We start from the raw sequence: 20,654 nt of genomic DNA, 5'->3' as shown, positions 1-20,654 counted from the left end.
TACTTGCTGAGTTAATGAATGAATGGATTCATGAACAAATGAATGAATGGTAAAACAGAGATATACCAAAAATACTAAAAGGGTTGAAAGAGAAAGCAGCACAGAAGACCTCATGGGGAACTAATATTTGAACTAAACCTTAAAGAATGGAAAGTATTTTGCCAGATCCAATGGAGGCAAAAGAAAAATGGAATCGATCATCTGGGAGCATACAAAAGTATGACGCAGAAAGAGGACAACGCGGGGGCCTGGCAGAGGGAGAGGGTGGCAGGAAATGAGAACGCAAACAACAGAAATTGTATTCAAGGCCACTGGGGCAGGGATCTTGGTTATCATGGTAAAGAGTGTGGACTTTGTCCTGCAGAAATAGAGGCGTGGTGAGGATTTTCAAGCAGGGAGGTGACTCAATAATATGCTGCTAATTAGAAAGATGGTTGTTCTTACTGCAGTTTTGTGGGTGGATTGGAGCCCAGGTGGCTAGGGGACCAACACCAAAGTCCAGACTGGAGAGAACTTAGTTCTGAAAGTAGAACTAAGACCGGGTATCACTTATGGGAGTGGAGAGAGAGGATGTTCGGGAATCTATTGTTAGGACCTGGTAACAAATTGTTGAGATGGTGAGGATGGAGAGGAGAGGAAAGAGAAGACTTAAGGTGAGTCCCCAGGCTGCTGGTTGGGAAACTATGTGAGCAATGGAGCTGCTCACTAGGAGAACTCACTAGGAAAAGGGCCTGGGTCTGACAGAGGATGAGAGGACCAGTGAAAGGTCCCAAAAATAGTTAGATGTTCATGTTTAGAACTTAGAAATGAAGTCAGAATGCAGGCATAGATTTACGACTAGAGCTTTAACCCAGATAAATTTTTTTAAATGAAATAATAAAATATATGAAATAATACAATGATGAAATAATTGTGTAATCATGGAATAACAAAAAAAAATGAAAAATAACAGAATAATGCCATCATCTTTCTAGATGATCAATTTACATAATGACAAAATATATCCAAACAACTCACTATTTTTTGTATTTATCATGTTGCAATCATTAGGCTTCACACAAAATCCTAGGTGGAGATAGAGTCTCAAGTCATCTTTTGGTATTTCCTGGAGACCTTTGTTCACATGTGCAGCCATGTACATCCACTGCAGGTCGGGCACTGACCCAAACCCTGGGCATGCAGAGCCCTGCAGTCCCTGCCCTCATGGAGATGGCAGTTCTGCAGCTTAGCAGACATGAATACAAGCTATGTGTTAAACCAAAGGACAATGAAAGTTCAGACAAGTTCTGTGAAGGGGTCCATCTCAGAGGGGAAGGAAGGTTTCTCTGAGGAAGTGATGTGAGCTGAACTCAGAAGCATGAGTTAGATGCAGGAGAAGAAGGAAGACAGCAGGTGCTTGAAAAAGAGGGACCAGTCCCTGGAAGAGACCTGGGGGAGGGAGGGGAGAAAATCTAAGGACCAAGAAGTAGCAGGTGTGGCCCAAGGGGAGAGAAGCAGGGGGGCAAAGGGGTCGGAGGAGCTACCCAAGTAGCTGCCAAAGAACATTTGTGGAGGGAAAGATCATCCTTAAATGTCCGATAAAGCTCACGAAATGCCTGCACAAGAAATGGAAGTATATTAAACTTGGCTAATGAAATGAACAAGAGATGGTTTATGATAGAATGTCTTACTGAATTTGAACAAATTAACTCAATTTAAAATAAGTTGATCTCTTCATAGGAAATATCATCACAAAGTGACTAAATTATACAGAAGCTCAATACAAATTATTTTAATCCAAGTTGCTATTTCTAAATCATCTGCCTCCCTAAACCGGATGATGTTTGCTAGTTTGGGGCCGAATTCAATTAACATAGGAAAGCATCAAGGACATTCCTTAGCCCACAGCCCCCCTTTAACCAGGTGTGATGCTCTTTGCTGTACAGAGCGATGTCATGGACAATCAGAGAGCTTAAGGAGGGCACCACCGTGACCTCCCTGATGTGGGAGTGCCCACATCCTCATTCTGATGGGGACGGTTATTCTACCCCACGCTATTGCCACTTGTAAAATAAGGCACTTACATTTAAAAAAAGTTTGAAGTAATTGGATTACTTTAAACTCAGATTTTGTTTAACCCCAGTGGAAATGCAAAGAGAAATTTCGAATTTCGTGCGAGATGCTAATTGCTTACATCTGACTAGGAGGTTGTTTCTATGAAGGAATGCACTTAATTATTTTTTTCCCCCTCTCTTCTTACAATTTCCTGACTATAATCTATTTTCTTTCATCACAGGGGCGATAGAAAAGCAACGAAAGAAGAATCCCGTGATTTGAAATTCCAGAACTTTTCTCTGCCAAACATTAGGTCAGAATATTTCCTTCTTTGTTAATAGAGGAGTAAAAATTTTGATGTTGCGGCAAATTAGCTGACCAGCATGTGCACACACACGCACCCTCACACACACACACACACGTACGTACACGCACACGCACGCACACGCACACACACGAAATGTAAATGGGATAGAATTGTATTGCTGTCATTGTTCTTAAAGGTTACACGGTGACCAAGGCCCAGAACAAGAAGGGACTTGACGCAGGTTGAACTGCCAGCAAGTATGTGATGCAGATACAGGCTATGGGGGAGGGATGGAGTGGGAGATGGGGGTTAGCAGATACAAGCTATTATATATAGAATGGGTGGACAACAAGGTCCTACTGTATAGCACAGGGAACTTTATAGTCAATATCCTGTGATAAACCATCATGGAAAAGAATATGAAAAAAGAATGTAGATATATGTAGAACTGAATCACTTTGCTGTACAGCAGAAATTAACACAACATTGTAAATCAACTATACTTCAATTTAAAAAAAGTAAAGATCAGATGCAAGGAAAAACAGCCAATAAAAAAATTTTTTAATTGAAAGAAATTTTAAAAACAGGCCCCCAGGTGTCCACAGCATTTCAGACCAGGGCTATTTCCACCACCCACCCAGGTCTCTCAACAGCCCAAGAGACAGCCAGGGGGAAGCTTACGTCCTGCAGCTGCTGAATGACTTAAGTGATGAATCATGGATGGATCAGGCCATGAGCTCACAGCCAGGTCTCGGAGCAGCGAGGAGACTAGAGGGAGCCTTGTGCGCATTTGGTTTCTTTTCTTTGTCCTTCAATTGAGCAAAATATTTACTGAGCAATTATGGCATTAGGACTTGCACGGGCTCTTGAAAATGCAGAGATGAGAGGCAATGTCCTGTCTCCAAGGGGCTCACAACCAAGGCTTAGAGCTCAGAAGGAAAGCTACTTGATGAAATGACTGACAAGGGACCAATCCTGAAGCCAGCTCCAGCTCTGCACTGGCCAAGGTCTGATCCTGGACGGTACCCCAATGCTCAGAGGGATTGCAGGCCTATCTCACCCAGCTGGAACCCCCTTGCCGAACCCTGCCAGAGCTGTCTCTGTGCCTAGAGGGACCCAAGGGTCTCTGACTGCTATACCAACCCTTGCATCCCAGTGAACTTCAACTCAAGTCAATCGCCAAACATCTGTTCAGTGCCTACTAAGTGCCAGGTACCATAAGCAATCTTGACATGCTAAGATGTACCTGAAGAAATATTTTCCCTAAGCAGAGTGGACGCGTGCCTATAAAATAGAATACTTGAAATATTTTCAAGATTGCATTAAGCAAAGGAAAATTTGTGGCTATTCTCAGACTTCTTCAATGTTTACATTAAACACAGTTGAATGCTGCATTTTAAGTCGGTTTTTCTTATTTCTTGACAATAGCAAGAGATGAGAGATGGAAGGGTTAGAAGTCTTCCTTCAGATGGAAATGGTTGCAGCAATTACATACATCAAAGTAATATTTACAGTTACATTTGAAAAAAAAAAAAGAGAGAGAGAGGGCACAGTGCTTTTTTCCAATACAAATTATTTCAGGATATATCAGAGCATGCTCAAGATATATTAAAAAGAGCAACAGATGATGTTTCTGCAACCTGTTCCAAACTATTTATAAACCCAAATTTTTTTTAAAAAATCCCTTATACACACAAATCTCTGTACCTTTGCATATTTTATAATGAAAGTATTATATGAATATAAATTAGTAAATGAGATCTATAAATCAAATCAAAATGTGTGAAAACTACATATTTGGATCTACCATCATACCCGCATAACTATTAAACTGATGTTTTCGTTCTCCACACAAATTATAATTCTTATCAGCATCTGATGATGATGAAGTAAGGACAGTGCTACTGGTGGGCAGGGCAGCAGAACAGAACGGGTCTGTGGGTGCTGGATTGAAATTTCAGCTGACCTGTTTGCTAGCTCAGCAGCGACCTCACTCTGATAAGCCTATTACCATCTCAATGTTTTGCATATTTTAGAAATGATATTTGAAAACCAAGGAGGAAAAGGGGGGGGATGAATTGGGAGATTGGGATTGACATATATACATTAATATGTATAAAATAGATAACCAATAAGAAAAAAAGAAAATACACAAATAAAAATTGAAACATTGAAAAAAGAAAAACAAAAGTAGATTGAATTCCCTGGCGGTCCAGTGGTTAGGACTCTGTGCTTTCACTGCTGAGGTCCCAGGTTCAGTCCCTGGTTAGGGAACTAAGATCCCACAGGCAGCGCAGCACAGCCAAAAGAAAACAAAAAATACAAGAGTAAACTATTTTGACCACCAGGGATCTGTTGGACCTAAACAGTCCCTGTCTTTGGGGAATAAATGCATGACCTCTATAGCGTGCCTGGAAAATAGGAGGTTCTCAATAAATAACAAAGGCTAATAGTCACTGAGTACTCACCACGGGCTAGGCGCTGTTTTAAGAGCTTAATAGGCAAAGAAAGACAAATATCATATGATATCACTTATATGTGGAATCTAAAAATAAATGGTACAAATGAACCTACAAAACAGAAACTGAGTCACAGATGTAGAAAACAAACTTTCGGTTACCAAGGGGGAAAGAAGGGGGAGGGATAAATTGGGAGATTGGAATTGACATGTACACACTACTATATATAAAACAGATAACTAATAAGAACCTACTGTATAGCACAGGGAACTCTATTCAATACTCTGTAATGTGAGAATAGAATCTAAAAAAGAGTTGATATATGCATATGTATAACTGACTCACTTTGCTGTACACCTGAAACTAACACAACATTGTAAATCAACTATACTCCAGTAAAAAAATGAAAAAAAAAGCTTAATAGGTAGTGTCTCACTGCATCCTAGCGATCACATTCTTACTAGCTTTCCTTTTATAGGAGAGAAGAATGCAGACTGGAGAGGGTAAATAACTTCCTCAAAGCTGAATAGCTGGGTGTGGTATATAGTAAACAGTGGACATAATCATTAGTACTAATCTCTGAAACAACCCTGGCACTCCACATCACTGCCCTCACTATTGCCATCCCTTAGTTACGTGTAGGGGTCAACTCTGGTGACAGATGCAGCAGAAGGGCTGTCGTTCCCCACCCATCCCCAGACTCAAACAAGCGTGGACCTCCCCGTAATGTACAAAGTAAAATATAAAGCTCCATGCTGGGGCTTCACGCAGATGATACATCCCAGGAGACTAACCAAGAAAAACACACGATCCCATGCACATCCATTACCTCCAACCTGTCAACAATATTAAGATGAATGTTTCCTAGAATGTCCCATGGAATCTCTCTTGCTAAATCCCCAATACCCACTTCTATTCTGTGCCCTGTGCCCATGTGGACAGAAACAGAAACATCCTGATTGATGTTTTCCAGTCAAGTCCAAACTTTTATCAATAGCTGAATGCCAGCACCAGAAACCATGAGAGGAACCGTGGCATTTAATCCTCACAATAATTTTCTGAAGTAGGTAATAGTATTCCCATTTCACAGATGAGGAAAGAGAGTCTGGGAGAGGTGACATGTCTTGGTCACAGTCACAGAACTGGTAACTGTTAACAGCTGGATTTGCATTCCGAGTCTGACTTCAAATTGAGGGTCTTTTCTGGGTTCCAAGTTGCCGCATGTGAATTTTGTTTTCTAATCCTATGAGTCTCAAATCTACTCGTGTCAAGACTCTCCACTATGAAGCAGGGGCACATGCATTAAACTCCTGAGAAGAACATCCACAGCCATAGCTACGAAGCCTCCTAGCAGCGATTCTTAGGGCTGGTCCCTGGGCCGGCAGCGTCAGCATCACCTGAGAGCTGCTTAGGGAGGCAGGATCTCAGGCCCCACGTACTGAATCAGAAACTTGGGTGTTGGAGTCCAAGCACCTGGGTTTAAACAAGCTCTCCCAGTGACTATGATGCCCATTCAAGTTTGAGAACCGCAGCATCAAGCATCATTATCAAGAGGGCAAGCTTTGGAGCTGAAGCAAGAGACCTCTGGGCCCAGCTCTTGCTCTGCCCCTTCCCATTATGTAAATGAGATGGAGGGAAGACGATATAAGACAGGGACCCAGTGTGAGAGAGCGGGAGGGAGATGGGAAAGAATGTTGCCCCCACCTGGGAGAGATCCCTGCGTTGGGGACCAGGAAAATCAAAAATAAAGAAGACATAGCACCTGCCATCAAGATGCTCAGCCTCTTGTGGAGACAAACATAAAAATGCATGTATAATAGATCACAAGATACTGTGTCACATGTGGGACAGAAGCAGATGCAGGCCTGTGGGAGCCCAGCCAGGAGGCTAAGGAACGGAAAGGGGAGGGCTTTCCCAAGTCCACTTTCGAGAGCGGAGCAAAGCCAAGGTTCACACTCCAAGTGCAAGTCTCTTTCTCCTCCATTCCTGATGGAGTTATTCCTAACAGTGTCACTCACATTTCCCACATTCAGACCCTTCCCAACTCATCACCTCATGGACTATTGATTTTTCCCTGCTGTCACTAAGACCTGCAGCAATAGTTAACTCCAGAGGACAAGGTACAGGTGGCTGTCATTTCTCACATCCCAGCAGGCCACTCCTCAAGGAGACGGCCTCCCTGTTCTATTCCATGCACAGGGAGGCCCCTGTGCCAGCCTTCCTGACCAGGCACACCTGAGGTCACAGCTCGTGCCGGGCGGCCACAGTTACTGGTCTTCTCTAGACTTCTCTGCAGCTGCCCTGGGTGTCTGCTCCCTCTGGACCCCTGTAGAGAGTGTCCTCCCAAAAGAGTTCACAAGCTTAGAGCTTTACAGAGGGTGCCAAGTGCTTTCAGAGGATGCATGCAATAGGGTGGTGTCCCGCCATCTTTCTGTGGTTGTCCACAAGGAGCTCCTATGCAGGAGATGCTCCATAAACATTGCTGAAGGGAGGGGAGTACAAAGGGGGGAAGGAGGAAGAATAGTCAGGACCCAGCGGGACGCACCAGGATGCTGTGAGATTGTACTACTCCCAGTGCCTGGCATAGACTGGATCCTGAAATAGATGATAAAAGAAACTTTTAACAGAGGGATAAGAATGGAAGAAGAGAGAGAAGACAGAACAAGCAGGGGAGAGACAGAGAGAGAGTGGAGGGGATGGTGGACTCAGGAGTTGCTCTGCCCACTGCAGCTAGAGTAGAACAGCAAGGCAACCTGCTCTGCTCCACTCACTCGTCTGTTGAATATCCATCAAACTGCCAAATAATTTTGTTTTCATCTTTCAATATTTGTCAGGAACATAGATAGCTTATACACAGGGATTATAGCTTACCAGACATGCTTTCTGTCCTCAAAAAACTTAAAATCTAGTTGAAGAAAGAAAAAACCCAAGTAAAATTTAATATAAAATTTTTATAAGAAATTAATAACTATACACTGCTTTTTAACTATACTGAGTATGCTATTAGAGCCAGCAGTGCTGCCATAGGAGCTCAGAGGAGGGAAGGCCCAAGAGACTTGGCAGGGTAGGATGCTGAGGGGGTAGGAGTGGGGTTGGACCTCCCCCAGCCAAGAGGGTCATGGGGGGAGTTGAGCTTTTTATGGTTCGGAATAATGCCAAACACTGTCAATGTTTTCCTCGGGATCGCTTCAGGGAGATGCATCCTCCCGAAGATTTTTTTTGTAAAAACAAAATAGAACACAGGAGATTCTTAGAACTAGTCAAGGACATCTTTCACAAAAAAATGAATCCATAACACTCCTACACTGTTGGTGGGAATGTAAATTGGTGCAGCCACTATGGAGAACAGTATGAAGGTTCCTTAAAAAACTAAAAATAGAACTACTATACCACCCAGCCACCCCACTCCTGGGCATATACCCAGAAAAGACAAAAACTCTCATTCAGAAAGATACAGGCACCCCAATGTTCATCGCAGCACTATTTACAATAGTCAAGACATGGAAGCAACCTAAACGTCCATTGACAGATGAGTGGATAAAGAAGATGTGGTACATGTGTACATTAGAATATTGTATGTTCATAAAAAAGAATGAAATAATGCCATTTGCAGAAACTTGGATGGACCTAGAGATACTAAGTGAAGTAAGTCAGAGAAAGACAAATATCATATGATATCACTTATATGTGGCATCTAAAAAAAATGATAAAATGAACATTTACAAAATAGAAATAGACCCACAGACATAGAAAACAAACTTATGATTACCAAAGGGGAAGGAGGTGGAGGGATAAATTGGGAATTTGGGACTAGCAAATACAGACTACTATATATAAAATAGATAAACAACAAGGACCTACTGTATAGCACAGGGAACTATATTCACTATCTTATAATAACCTAAAATGGAAAAGGATCTGAAAGAGAATATATATAACTGAATCATTTTGCTGTACACCTGAATCATTATAAATCAACTATACTACAATTTAAAAAAGAACATTTCCATCACCCCCCCAGAAAGAGAATGAACCCACTTTTCACTTATTAAATATGAGTCTTGATCTGATTCCACCTTGGTGTGAATTTCATCTGCTTCAAAGGAATATGGAGTTGGGAGATGTTCTCCAACGTTGAATCTATAGTGAAAGTGAAGAACCTATTCTCAGGGGGATTTGTGTGGGAGGTGTGCACACCCGTGTATCAGGTTCCTAATGTGCTGGGCACGCTCCAGGCCTTGCTGGGGGAGGGTGAGTCTGTGTATAGACCCAGACAGAGACTGCGGTGTGGCTCAAGGCTGTCTTACTCGAGGGATGCCCTCTTACCTGCGCTTCCCTGCACCTGTGCACCTTGCCTTCATCCACTCATCCATCCTCTCCCTCATGTTCATTCAACAGCACGTTTTTGTGTACAAGCCATGTTCCAGGCACTGCCTTACGTACCTGGTCTCCCTTTTAGGAGTTGGGGGCCTGGTGTAGAAGGTTTGAGAAACGGCGTTGTGCTCTGTTCTGGTGATACAAGTGTGAGTTCCACCAGGCAGGTGCTAGGTGATCAGAAGAGAGCTTTGGTGGCCACGTGGGGAGGAAGAAAAACACCCAGTGTTGAGGCCTGTCACTACCTCTTACTAAGACTGTGACATCCCAGTCCTTCCCTTTCCACCCCATCATATGCACTCCTGAATCACCTTCCTAACATGTGGCTCTGAGCATCCTTTATCCTCTGCCTTGCAAAGCTCCATGACACCTCGAGACTGACGCAGTCCTTCCAGCTTATCCTTCAGGTTCCCTACTCTCCAAGCTCACTGTGCATTTCCACACCTTAGCTCCCATGGCTCCCTGATGCAAACCCTACCCTTCCCTCAGAGAGGTGGAGAGAAGAGGCTGAGCCCTGCCATCAGACAGGCTGGATGGGAAGCATGACACCAGTGACTCCCCCATGAGATTGACCTGGGCCTCTGTCAATCCATCTGCAAAACGAAAAGGCCAGTTTGTGGTCCCATCCAGCATAAACATCCCATCATAGCCCTAACACTGAGATAAAGATACTGTCCAACAAGAATTGCTAGGAAGTTTGGGTGAAATGATTTCTGTAAAGTGCACAATTCCCAACATGGAGTAGATAATGTTCAAAGAGCAGGAAGATGTGAAAGAATTTACCTCCATTTTCATTTCTTTCTGGTTTATATTGAAAATGAGCTTACTGACTCTTAAAAAGGTCAACCATCTTCCCCCAAATGAGAGAATTTTATTCTAGTCTTTTCCTTTCAGGGGCAGAGCTTAAAGTGAGGTATGGAGCTGAGCCAGTTAATCTTGGAGGTTTGAGAGAGGGGGATGAAATCACCCGACCATTCCCCAAGGGTTTTGCTGCCGCATTCTGGACCAGTGGCAGGTGCCTGGGGAGACCCAGAGGGGCCCACGCACACCAGACTGAAGGATGTGATGAGGAATTAGTCTCCATGCCAGGAGCCTGACCCTGGAGACAGGACCAAGTTCCATCTCTATGGGACTGGAATAACACACCATCCAAACTCTGTTCCCATAGATAAGAGAACATGGGTGCACTCTGCCCGTTCCATCAGATCAAGTTCTCCCAGGCAGCGAGGGTGGGGGGAGTTTAATTTAGTACCCTGTAAAAATTATTAAACCTTTTAAATTATTAAGAAGTATTAAAAATTCAAAATAATTTAGAAATTGAACATCTTCATTTAAAATGAGCCTTAAATATTGAAAACCACAAACCTCTGGAGGCCAGCTTTGTTCAGTTCATACTCCACGCCCACCACGTAGACGGCTGCCTGTCCAAGCAGAAATAGAGAGGGAGACCTGCTTCACTCAGGCCCAGATGCAGAAAGGAGCAAGCGGGTGGGAAGGGCAGAAGGATGGCTGCCAAGCTACACACCATCCAGCTGCAGCTCGTTCACATGTGGCCGTGTGATGGATGCTGTTGACTAAAGGAAGCCGGGGAGCATCTTTGTAATTCCCTGGCAAGAGGCAGCTTGCTAACACATGGGCCTTGCTTGAGCACTGAGAGAACACATCAAATCTCCAGCAAGTTTGCAAGCAGCATCTTTCATTAATCACCCTGGGCTGTCAGGCTGCAAAGAGTGTTAACACAGGAGCCTTTTCAGAGTGCTTGTCAGCTGCCGGTGTCGAGATACTGTCTGCAACTCCAGCCAGACAGAGCCGTGGAGTCCGGCACGCCTCCCCAGACCCCTCCTTCCAGCCTCCCTCTCCGCTTTCAGGCTCAGCTGAAATAACAACATCGTTCCCTGCTCTGCCACTGCTTCCTCTGCTAATCCATTTGGCTTGCATTGACACACAGAGGGCCCTGGGGTGCACCGTCCCAGAGGATATGACATATGCATGAGCACCATCGCTCTGGGGCCCCGCCAAGAGGAGTCAGCAGATAAACCGCTTCCAGACAGCCTTAAAATTAGGAGGAAGCTTCCAGATGCAGGTTACTCAGTGGGCTGAGTTGTTGCATCGGCTAGTAATTAATAAGGCCAATCCCGGTGCTCAGTTGCTTGCTGTGCCACTTTAGACACGTCACTTCTCTCTTCGAAGCTTTAGCTGCCTCTGCAAAGTGAGGAAATCCCACCAGCCGGGAACTGAGCCTTGCTTGTGCCTGAACAGGCACTTTTCCCTTCAGATCCACCCTTTTTAGCTGTCCAAAGCCCACAGTCCCACCTCCAAGAATCTGAAACTTGGAACCACGAATTGGACATTACCTCCAACACGCTTTCAACGTCAGTGATCTTTGATTCTAAAAATCGGGTGAGGGGAAAAATAAATAAAACAAAAATAAAAGTCAGCTGAGGCCAAGGCCGGAAGGAGGATGAAATCCTAATTTAAAACCTGAAGTGTGTACATGTCAGTCCCAAACTCCCAATCTATCCCTCGCCCCCACTCTTCTCCCCTGGTAACCATAAGTTCATCCTCTAAGTCTGTGAGTCTATTGATTTGTTGTAAATAAGTTCATTTGCAACATATTTTTTTAGATTCCACATATAAGCAGTATGTACATGTACATACTGCTGTATTTAAAATAGATTAGTTCTAACAAGGAACTACTGTATAGCACAGGGAACTCTGCTCAATATTATGTAACAATCTAAATGGAAAAAGAATTTGAGAAGGAATAGATATCTGTATATATATAGCTGAATCACTTTGCTGTACACATGAAACTAATCTAACATTGTTAGTCAACTATACTCCAATATAAAATAAAAAGTTAAGGAAAAAACAAACCAACAAAAAAATGATCTCAGGTTATCCAATGGAAAAGTACAGGCATTGTGATAGGGCTGACATGCTGAAGGAAATGACAATGACTTTGAAATAACATAGACTAAGGTCAAGTGGTGGAAGCAGATTTAGAACTCAATTCATGTCTAATCTTCAACGTGATCCTGATATACGTCAATGGATTGAGAAATAAATCCTGGATGTATTGATGTGTCATGATAAAATGTGACAAAACAAAAACAAACAAACAAACAAACTAAAGCCCTGAAGCTCCTCCTAGGATCCCGGGAAGAGGGTGCCTTGTATTCAAAGTCCCTGGGCTCAGGCTTGCATCCTGCCTGCTCTGAGGTGCTGCTTTCTGTCCGTGGCCTGGCCTGCCCTGCCTGCATCAAGCTCCCTGTACACAGTCGCAGAAACATCATTTCCATGTCACATGTCAGGAGTTGCAAGTCTGGGGAGTCTTTTGAGGCTTTAATCAAAGACCAAGATGTCAGGGAAGGGGCTGCGTGTGGAAAGTGTCAAAAGAGATCTCTCGGGACCCAGATAAATGATCTGCTCCTTCCTGACTGATTTACTGTTAATTTCTGCAGCATCTCAGGCAACTTGAAAGAGTGCCAAGAGCTAACCACAAAGCATCCCAGACGGCAGCTGCAAAATCCCTCCAAATCATGACTCTCCACTGCCTGCAGGCAAGGGCCCCAGGAGGCAACAAGGATCCGAGGGTCCAACAGGCTGGTGGCAATTCTCTTGCTTCCCGTGGGACTGGGCAAGTCATGGAGCCCTCTGAGTCCTCTGTTTCCTCGTCTATAAACTTGCGACAGGGAGAGCTACCCAACAGAATCACTTTGAGTATTAACGTGGTGAGCAGAGAGCAACAGTCTGAGCTGGAAGTGGGACGCAGTGGGCTGTGATCTCCTGGTGACTATTATCTCCTAGTTTAACTATTCTGTGCCCGGTGTCACAGCCACCAATGAGGCCTCATAAATATTTACACCTGGCGTGTGTTGTGATGCTCAATTAATTGCTCCCGTGACGCACTTTGAGAGCCTCAGAGGATAGGTGCCATGCAAAGGGATTATTAAAGGCACAAACAAGTAAGCTCACAGAAGCCGCATCCTTCTGACTTTTCCATTGCCCCAGGGCTTTTCAGATCATTGCCCCAAATCTAGGGGAAATGTGCTTTCAAAATCACACTGTCCAAGGCGGGATGTGGCAGCCAGGAGAAGACCTCGTTGGTCTTTCCAGATAACTTACCACCGAAGAAATGCAAACGGCCCAAAACCATTTGAAATAAATAATAGTTAATCTAACTAGGCATCAGGGAAGTGAAACAGATAAAATAAGGAAGCAAGTAGGAAAAGTTGTTTTAAATGATCGTGGATTTAATGGTGGTAAGATATGTTGAGATGGTCACTTCACACTCTGTAGATAAGAATATAAATTCATTCAACCCATCCAGAAGGCACCTGCGTGATATGAAACAAGGGGCCTAGGAGACCCACATTATCATTATCAGACACCTTCATCGCAGTTGCACTTGATGGAGTCTCTCCGTGGAGACACTCAGAGATCAGATTAAAAAGGATATCATGTTGCAGCAAGGGCACACACTGCAACATGATTTACAATTGTAAAAATGAGCAGGAACCTAATTTCCCTCTCCAAAAATCACACAGCTGATAAATACCATGTTTTCGAGTAACAAAGATCTACAATGCATTTTTAACATCAGGAGCCTATACATTCTTTTATATTATTTTTAGACATCTGTATATTGAAATGCATGAAGACATCTTCATACACGCATGCACATATGTGTCTGAGACTCGCCAAAATATCACCTGTGGTGTTGACTGTTATCTTCTTCTCCATGCATTTTTCTATTTTCTATGTTCTCTGTAATGAGATGTTCCTTTCGGTCTAGAACAGCACAAACATAAAGGAAGCGTCCCATAAGTTGATTTGTGATCTGCGTTTGATGACTACCCACTCCTCTGGGGAGGATGGTGAATCGCTTGCAGCTGACACTTACCTTGGTTCTCTTTTCTGCCCTAGGTCATGGCCTCGAATCCATAGTGTCACAGGTGAGTCAGGGCCCCCCAGACACCTAAGCAGTGGGAATGTTAGCAGGAGTCTGTTACTCTTCTTTCCATTCTTTTGTTTTTCTTTGGATAAAACTATTGGCCGGTTCAAGGTGACACTGGTGACTTAGGGCCTTTCCCTCTGGTGGCTCCCAGGCTGGAAGTGTGTGACATCCACAGCTTTGGAGGCTGGCAGACGGCGCGGGAATCCTGGCTCTCCATTTCTTAGCTGTGTAGCCTTGGATGAAGCACAGATCCCTGTGGGCTTGAGTTCCTTCAACTGCAAAATGGGTATAAGTCTGCCTGAATGCCAGTATCGTGGCTACTCGTTAGTGTTTGTTCAACTAAACTGTACATAATGGGCTCCCCCCAAAATATGTGTTGAGTGAGTGAATGGGTCAGAAAACACATTTTATGCTTCTCCTGCATCTCTTTTCAGAGCCCAGTTCCTGTTACTAGACACAGAGTAAGACGCCATTAAAGTTTGAATAAAGTATATACTTGCTTTATAAATTAAAGTAAAATAAAGTATACTCATCTTGGAGTATTATTATATCAAGGAAAGTCCCATAGGACTAACTAGAAAACTGGTGGCTAGAAATAATGACTGGAATGAGACATAAAAAAAGAGAAATAGGGAGCTCCCTGACAGTCCAGTGGTTAAGACACTGCGCTTTCACTGCCACGGGCCTGGGTTCGATCCCTGGTGAGGGAATTAGGATCCCACAAGCTGTGTGGCACATAGTAAAAGAGAGATAAATAAAAGAGAGAGAGAAATACAGGAAGTGTGCAAAGAAGCAATAGATGCATTGGGAGTGATGTCATCTGCAAATCAATTCACAGGATTCATTATAGCACATGTTGGAGAATATAAGCAGCACCCAGCCACCCAGCGTGGCTTGCACAGCAGGGAGGAGAAGGAGGAAAAAGCAAAATCAATGCTGCAAGTAGGAATATAAATAAGAAACAAATGAGCACCCAGCTCTAATCCCTCTTGCAGAACGTGTTTTTCTTCTGAAGCTTCTCAGGTTCTAAGAAAGGTTACATTCTCTCAAGGTAGATGTTTCCAAACTGTACTGAGTCCTTGGTGTCAAAAGTAGCCCCCCTCCAACTACTTGTCACCTCTCAGCCCTTCCTACCATCCACTTAAAGTCTTGGGGGGACTGTAGAGAATTCTAAAGGGGATGGTGCTTGGAAATGAGGTTGCTAACCTGATGCGGTGACTGGTGAATTATAAATGTGACCTGTACCCCTCCCCCTTTGGGCTCGTTCTCCACCTGCCTTAAGGTAGAAAAAAAACTGGCAGGTGGGATTCCATTTCATTAACAACATTCTAGAGACACAAGCAGGGAAAAGAAAACAAATCAAAACCCCCCAAAAGTCAACTGAGATAAAGCTGCCCAGACCTGCCCATAGGCACTCAGATCTGTACCCGGACAAAAATACTTAGCAAACCACACCACCCCAGCCTATGCAAGCTTAGGCACCAATGCCAGTGTCTACTACACTACAATAAAACTGATATAATTAAAGATGCACATGATGGTTTACATAAGAGACTGCTCATCGTGGTGCTATTTATAACATTCCCAGATACTTTAAAGTTGTTTGCAATTTTTTACCATGGGATTTGTTGAAAATGTGGTAGGGCATCTATATGAAAGAATACTACATAGCCATTAAAAATGATGATGTTGAAGCATATTCAATGATGGGTATGTTATAGCATGCTATTATATGAAAGGGCAGGCAAGAAAACAGTGTGCATACATTTTGATCACATATACATAGATTATATCATGTGTGTATGTGTTGTTAGTGATTTTCTGTAATCAAATATTTATAGTGGTTATCTTGGTATGGGGACATTATAGTGATTTTTATTCTCCTCTTTTTTGCTTACCTGTATCTTATAATTTTTCTACAGCAGCATTTTTTTGTATACTAAAAACAATCTATCAAAAAAAAAAATTCTCTAGGCCTGGAGAAGACAAACACATATTCAAACTTGGACAATCTGTTTGTCAATACCAACATCTTCTATGAAGTTGATATATAGAGAACAGGGTCATGTTTTTCCATAAAATAAACTCGGGAGATTTTCTTCTTCCACTTAATAAAAAATGAAATCGAGAGGATAGCCCTATTTAGAAAGTGAGGCTTTCTGTCTTAAGTTACCACACACAATAAAAACTGATAAAGATGTATATTGGTTGACTCAGACAGACAAGAAATTTCATTTTGTCCAGGAACACTTGTTTTGTTTTTTCCTAAGGAAATCAATCTTTTTTTTTTAATTTATTTATTTATTTTTGGCTGTGTTGTGTCTTTGTTGCAGCGCACCAGCTTTCTCTAGTTGCGGCGAGCAGGGACTACTCTTCGTTGCACCAGCTTTCTCTAGTTGCGGCGAGCGGGGACTACTCTTCGTTGCGGTGCACGGGCTTCTCATTTCTGTGGCTTCTCTTGTTGTGGAGCACAGGCTCTAGGCATGCAGCTTCAGTAGTTGCGGCGCATGGGCTCAGTAGTTGTGGCTCGCGGGCTCTAGAGTGCAGGCTCAGTAGTTGTGGCACACGGGCTTCATTGCTCTGCAGCATGTGGGATCTTCCCGGGCCAGGGCTCGAACCCATGTCCCCTGCACTGGCAGGCGGATTCTCAACCACTGTGCCAACAGGGAAGCCCAGGAAATCAATCTTAAACGTTGGTTTTTCTCACTTCTAAAAGAAAAATTAATACAAATTTTAGGACTAGAGGGAGGAAAGGCGGGTATGGAATATGTGAGCATCCAGTGCCTCCTTCTGGCCATTTCTAGATAATTCAGTACCTGTGTTAATTTATCAGAGGCTGGTTCTCTCCAAGATGTTGAGGAAATTGGTGAACAGAAACAAATTGAAACGTTAACAGTTGAATTGCAGGGAAAAGATGTCCACCCAGTTCTTATAAGCACAAGCCAGTACTCAAATCATCTAAGGTTGATACGCCCAAGGATTTACAATGGCTTCACAATTCATCATGTATCAGAATGACAGCAGTGAAAAATGTGTATCATCAAGCCCACGCCAGGGTTTATGCTTTGGTAGAGCTATAGTGAGGCCAGAGAATCCTTACCTTTAACACGATAATTCTAATTCAGGTAGTTCTAGGACAGTCTTTTGAGAATCATTCCTGAAGCAAAAACATATATAGATAGGTGGATGAAAACTATCAAAGCTGTCTCCACCAAGAGGCAGCTGCCTTAACTATCACCGTTCATTCATCCATCCATCCATTCATTCAACCAATTGTGGTAGTTTCTTAATGTGACAGACACTCTAACCAGCTTTGGCCACAAGCTTTTAAAAAAGGAAATAAAAATGAAAATTTCTGGGGACTCAGCTAGTATGAGATTCTAAAACTCTGCTCTACAGATGAGGAAACTAAGAACCAGAAAAGGGAAGTGAATTTCCAAGAGCCATCTAGTGAGAACATTAAGCCTGTTCTCACAACTCCCAATACATGTTTCCCATAGTGAGTTTAGACTACTTGTGACTTGGAATTCACAGTTTATAATCTTCAGATCAAGAGACTGTGGTTCAGTGAATAAAACCAAAATTCCCAGAAGTGCTAGATGACTGAGCTGATAGATACATAGGTAGACAGATAGATAGACAGACAGATAGATGATAGATGACAAAGTCAATATATAATAGATATATAACATACATACATTATATGTGTATATATATATTCTATATCTCTATTTCTGTCTCTTTCTTTCCCTTCCTACTTCCCTCTTTTCTTCCCTTTTTCTTCTCTGCTCCCCTTGACTATACAAGTCATAGTCAAGGCTTATTGGACATCATAATCCTTTACTCAGAGACAGTGAAAATAACTCTAGGCAAATTCCTTCCTGCCTTTCCCTATAACCATGGATCGATGCCAAGCTGAAGATGTTCTAAAGTTTGGGAACTGCCAGGGTAAAGAGTGTAAACTATCATACTCCACCATAGTGAGAGGAAGATCAGGCCAATGCCCTCCATACCCAAATACTTTCAAGTTTTTAAAAGATAAAAATGGAGAAAGGCAGCATCTTGTAGAGGAAAGAACCAAGGGCTGTAAGTGTGGAGCTCGGAGTTTGTATACTGGTTCTCTCATGATACCAGCGAGCCCTAGGATCTGTGAATGAGAGCAAATGAAAAGAAACTAACATATATGGAGTCTCTACTTTGTGCCAGACCGTTTATAAACTTATCTAATTTAGTTGTACGGTACAGATTTTATTATCCTCGCTGTATAGACCAGCTAAATGAAGCCCAAGTGAAGTTAGGGAACTCGTAAAGACACCAGTAGTGTAGAACTCAGATCCATCATAGCACACATGTTAAGTTAGGCACCAAATATTGTCAGCCTCGGTTTTCTCAGTCATTGAATCCCAGAGCTGCACGGCTAGAAGGGACCTCAGCTTGAAGAACCCTTCTGAAGAACTGACTGGTGCTCGTCAACACAGTTGAATGTTGGAAAAGACACATACTTTGTTTGAAAATGGGCACTAAATAATGAACAAGATATAGATCTGAAGATCTAAAGATCTGGATTGAGTGAAAAAGATTTGGCCATGAAGTTGAACTTGAAAAGACATGAAACACAGAACACAGCAATTCCTTAGTGGCGCACTGAGCCAGGGAGTTATTTATATACGCTTCTCAACAGCTATTTGGGGTAGATACTCTTATTCCCACCCGGCTTACAAGCTTGCCTGAGGTCACATGGCCAGAAAGTGAAACGGCCAGGATTTGAACCTAGAACTTCTCATTCAGCTTCTGTGAAACATGTGTCCGTGCCTTTGATCAGAGGCTCTGCTACGTTATTGGTGAGCACCAAGACTGATTAAAAAAAAAAACATTTAAGGCTGCAAGACACTTTAAAAAAGAAATCATGGGGCTGAAACATGACAAATGTTTATGTATAGTTTTTTATGTAAGTCAAGACCAGAGGCAAGCAGTCTAAGGCTGTTTGGCAGCTCTTCTCCTCAGGGTCCTCAGAGACCCTGCCCCTCCTGCATCCCTCCCCGCCTCGAGTTGGCCTCCATACCATCGCCTAAAATAGTGATGTCTGCGCTCTGGGCTGCAGGAGGGATGAAGGGAAGGAGAAGAAGGAATGAATGGTGCACAATAACTTCCCTCAAGAAAGTTTCCTGGAAATGGTGAGTTGATTTTCCACCTCTTCCATCAACCAAAACTTGAACTCATGCCCACATGAAGATTAGGACAGGTAATAAGGACTTACTCAAGGTGGCCATGTACCCAGCCAACCAGGAGGAGTTCTAGTACAGAGAAGCAAGGGAAAATGGATATGCGGAGACACAATGGTCTCTGCTCTGGAGCACTTAGTCACGGGAAGTTGGGATTCACTGGCCTCTTGTTTTTTTCTACATATTTATAAGTCCAGCTGGCAGCCTCTGGAATTGGAGGCAACCCTAACCCTCACCATTCCTCTCTCCCTCTGTGCCTCTCCCTCTGGTTTCATGACTGAAATGAAAGCAGAAGCTGGTTTCACTTGGGGAACCTGTCTGGTTTAGAAATACAATCATCTGAAAGGCCTGTTAACTCATTTCCCTTCCTAGAGAAACAGAAAGTTCTAGAACTCTGCAGGCTTCCTACTTTTACCCTTCTTCTCACACCGTTCTCTTCATGGGACTAGTTCAGGATTTTCTTCACCCTTGCCTATCCCATGGCAGTAGCACTTGGGTACTCAGCCAGCTACCCTGCCCCTTTAAAGGTACTAAATGGGGACATAGACAAGGCACCAGCCTTGCACCTCCAGGGGCTTAAGTTCATGGAAGTGTTTATAAGTGAAAATAACCTGAGAGTCTCTCTTCCTCACTTTATTTAACTCACATGACTCACCTTCCACTGGACAAGAGTGGGAGCTTCTATGTCACTAATTCTCAGACTTCTGAGACCAGAATAAATATCACCATAGGAGCTTGTGTAAAAAGCAATTGATTTGTTCCGGAGCCCACATTTTCTTTCTTTCTTTTTTATAAAGCACCCAAGATGCCGATGGTCAGGGGACCTAAATTTGATGGACATTGGTTGTACACCTTTGTCACACCTCTGCAGGCATGAGGTGTCCATGTTCATGACTAAAGTCTGGGGTAATTGCCTCTGCCAGTCAGGAAACCCCCTGAGCTTTACATGACACATATTCATCTTCACTTCCCTCTTAAAAATAACTGCTAGGGAAATGTTGTCTTTTGTAAAAAGATGTTTCCTTTGAGGGTCACGCAGAAATCAGTTGTTCTCTGTGGCTGTTTGGTTCCAGAGGGCGATGAGGGACCCTCCACTGTCACAGCATCACCATCACTCTTCCAGGATGGTGATGTGGAAAGCTACTAAGCAGCTTCCCTCATCTTTCTAAAAAACGGCTCTCTCTGAGAAGCCAATCTATCCTTCAGTTCCAGGAAGACTCAAAGACTGGGAAGAATTTGGGGGACTGTTACTATGGTGAGGATCTGGGCCCAGCAAGAGGGAGCACCAATCTCAAGTT

General features: G+C 43.2%; 1 protein-coding gene across 2 annotated transcripts in view; it reads left to right on the top strand.

Annotated features, from left to right (window-relative positions):
• Window positions 1–20,654, top strand: part of CLNK (cytokine dependent hematopoietic cell linker) — a 187,962-nt gene that overhangs the window by 78,772 nt on the left and 88,536 nt on the right. For both annotated transcript variants that reach the window (XM_032631759.1, XM_032631758.1), the window contains exons 3-4: window positions 2,276–2,347; window positions 14,104–14,132. In XM_032631759.1, coding sequence (XP_032487650.1) covers window positions 2,276–2,347; window positions 14,104–14,132 — 101 coding nt within the window. The remainder of the gene's footprint in view (window positions 1–2,275; window positions 2,348–14,103; window positions 14,133–20,654) is intronic.

The sequence above is a fragment of the Phocoena sinus genome, chromosome 5 (assembly GCF_008692025.1).
Source record: "Phocoena sinus isolate mPhoSin1 chromosome 5, mPhoSin1.pri, whole genome shotgun sequence".
Lineage (NCBI taxonomy): Eukaryota > Metazoa > Chordata > Mammalia > Artiodactyla > Phocoenidae > Phocoena > Phocoena sinus.
Note: the sequence above shows the minus strand (reverse complement) of the source record. Positions and strands in the feature narration are given on the sequence as shown.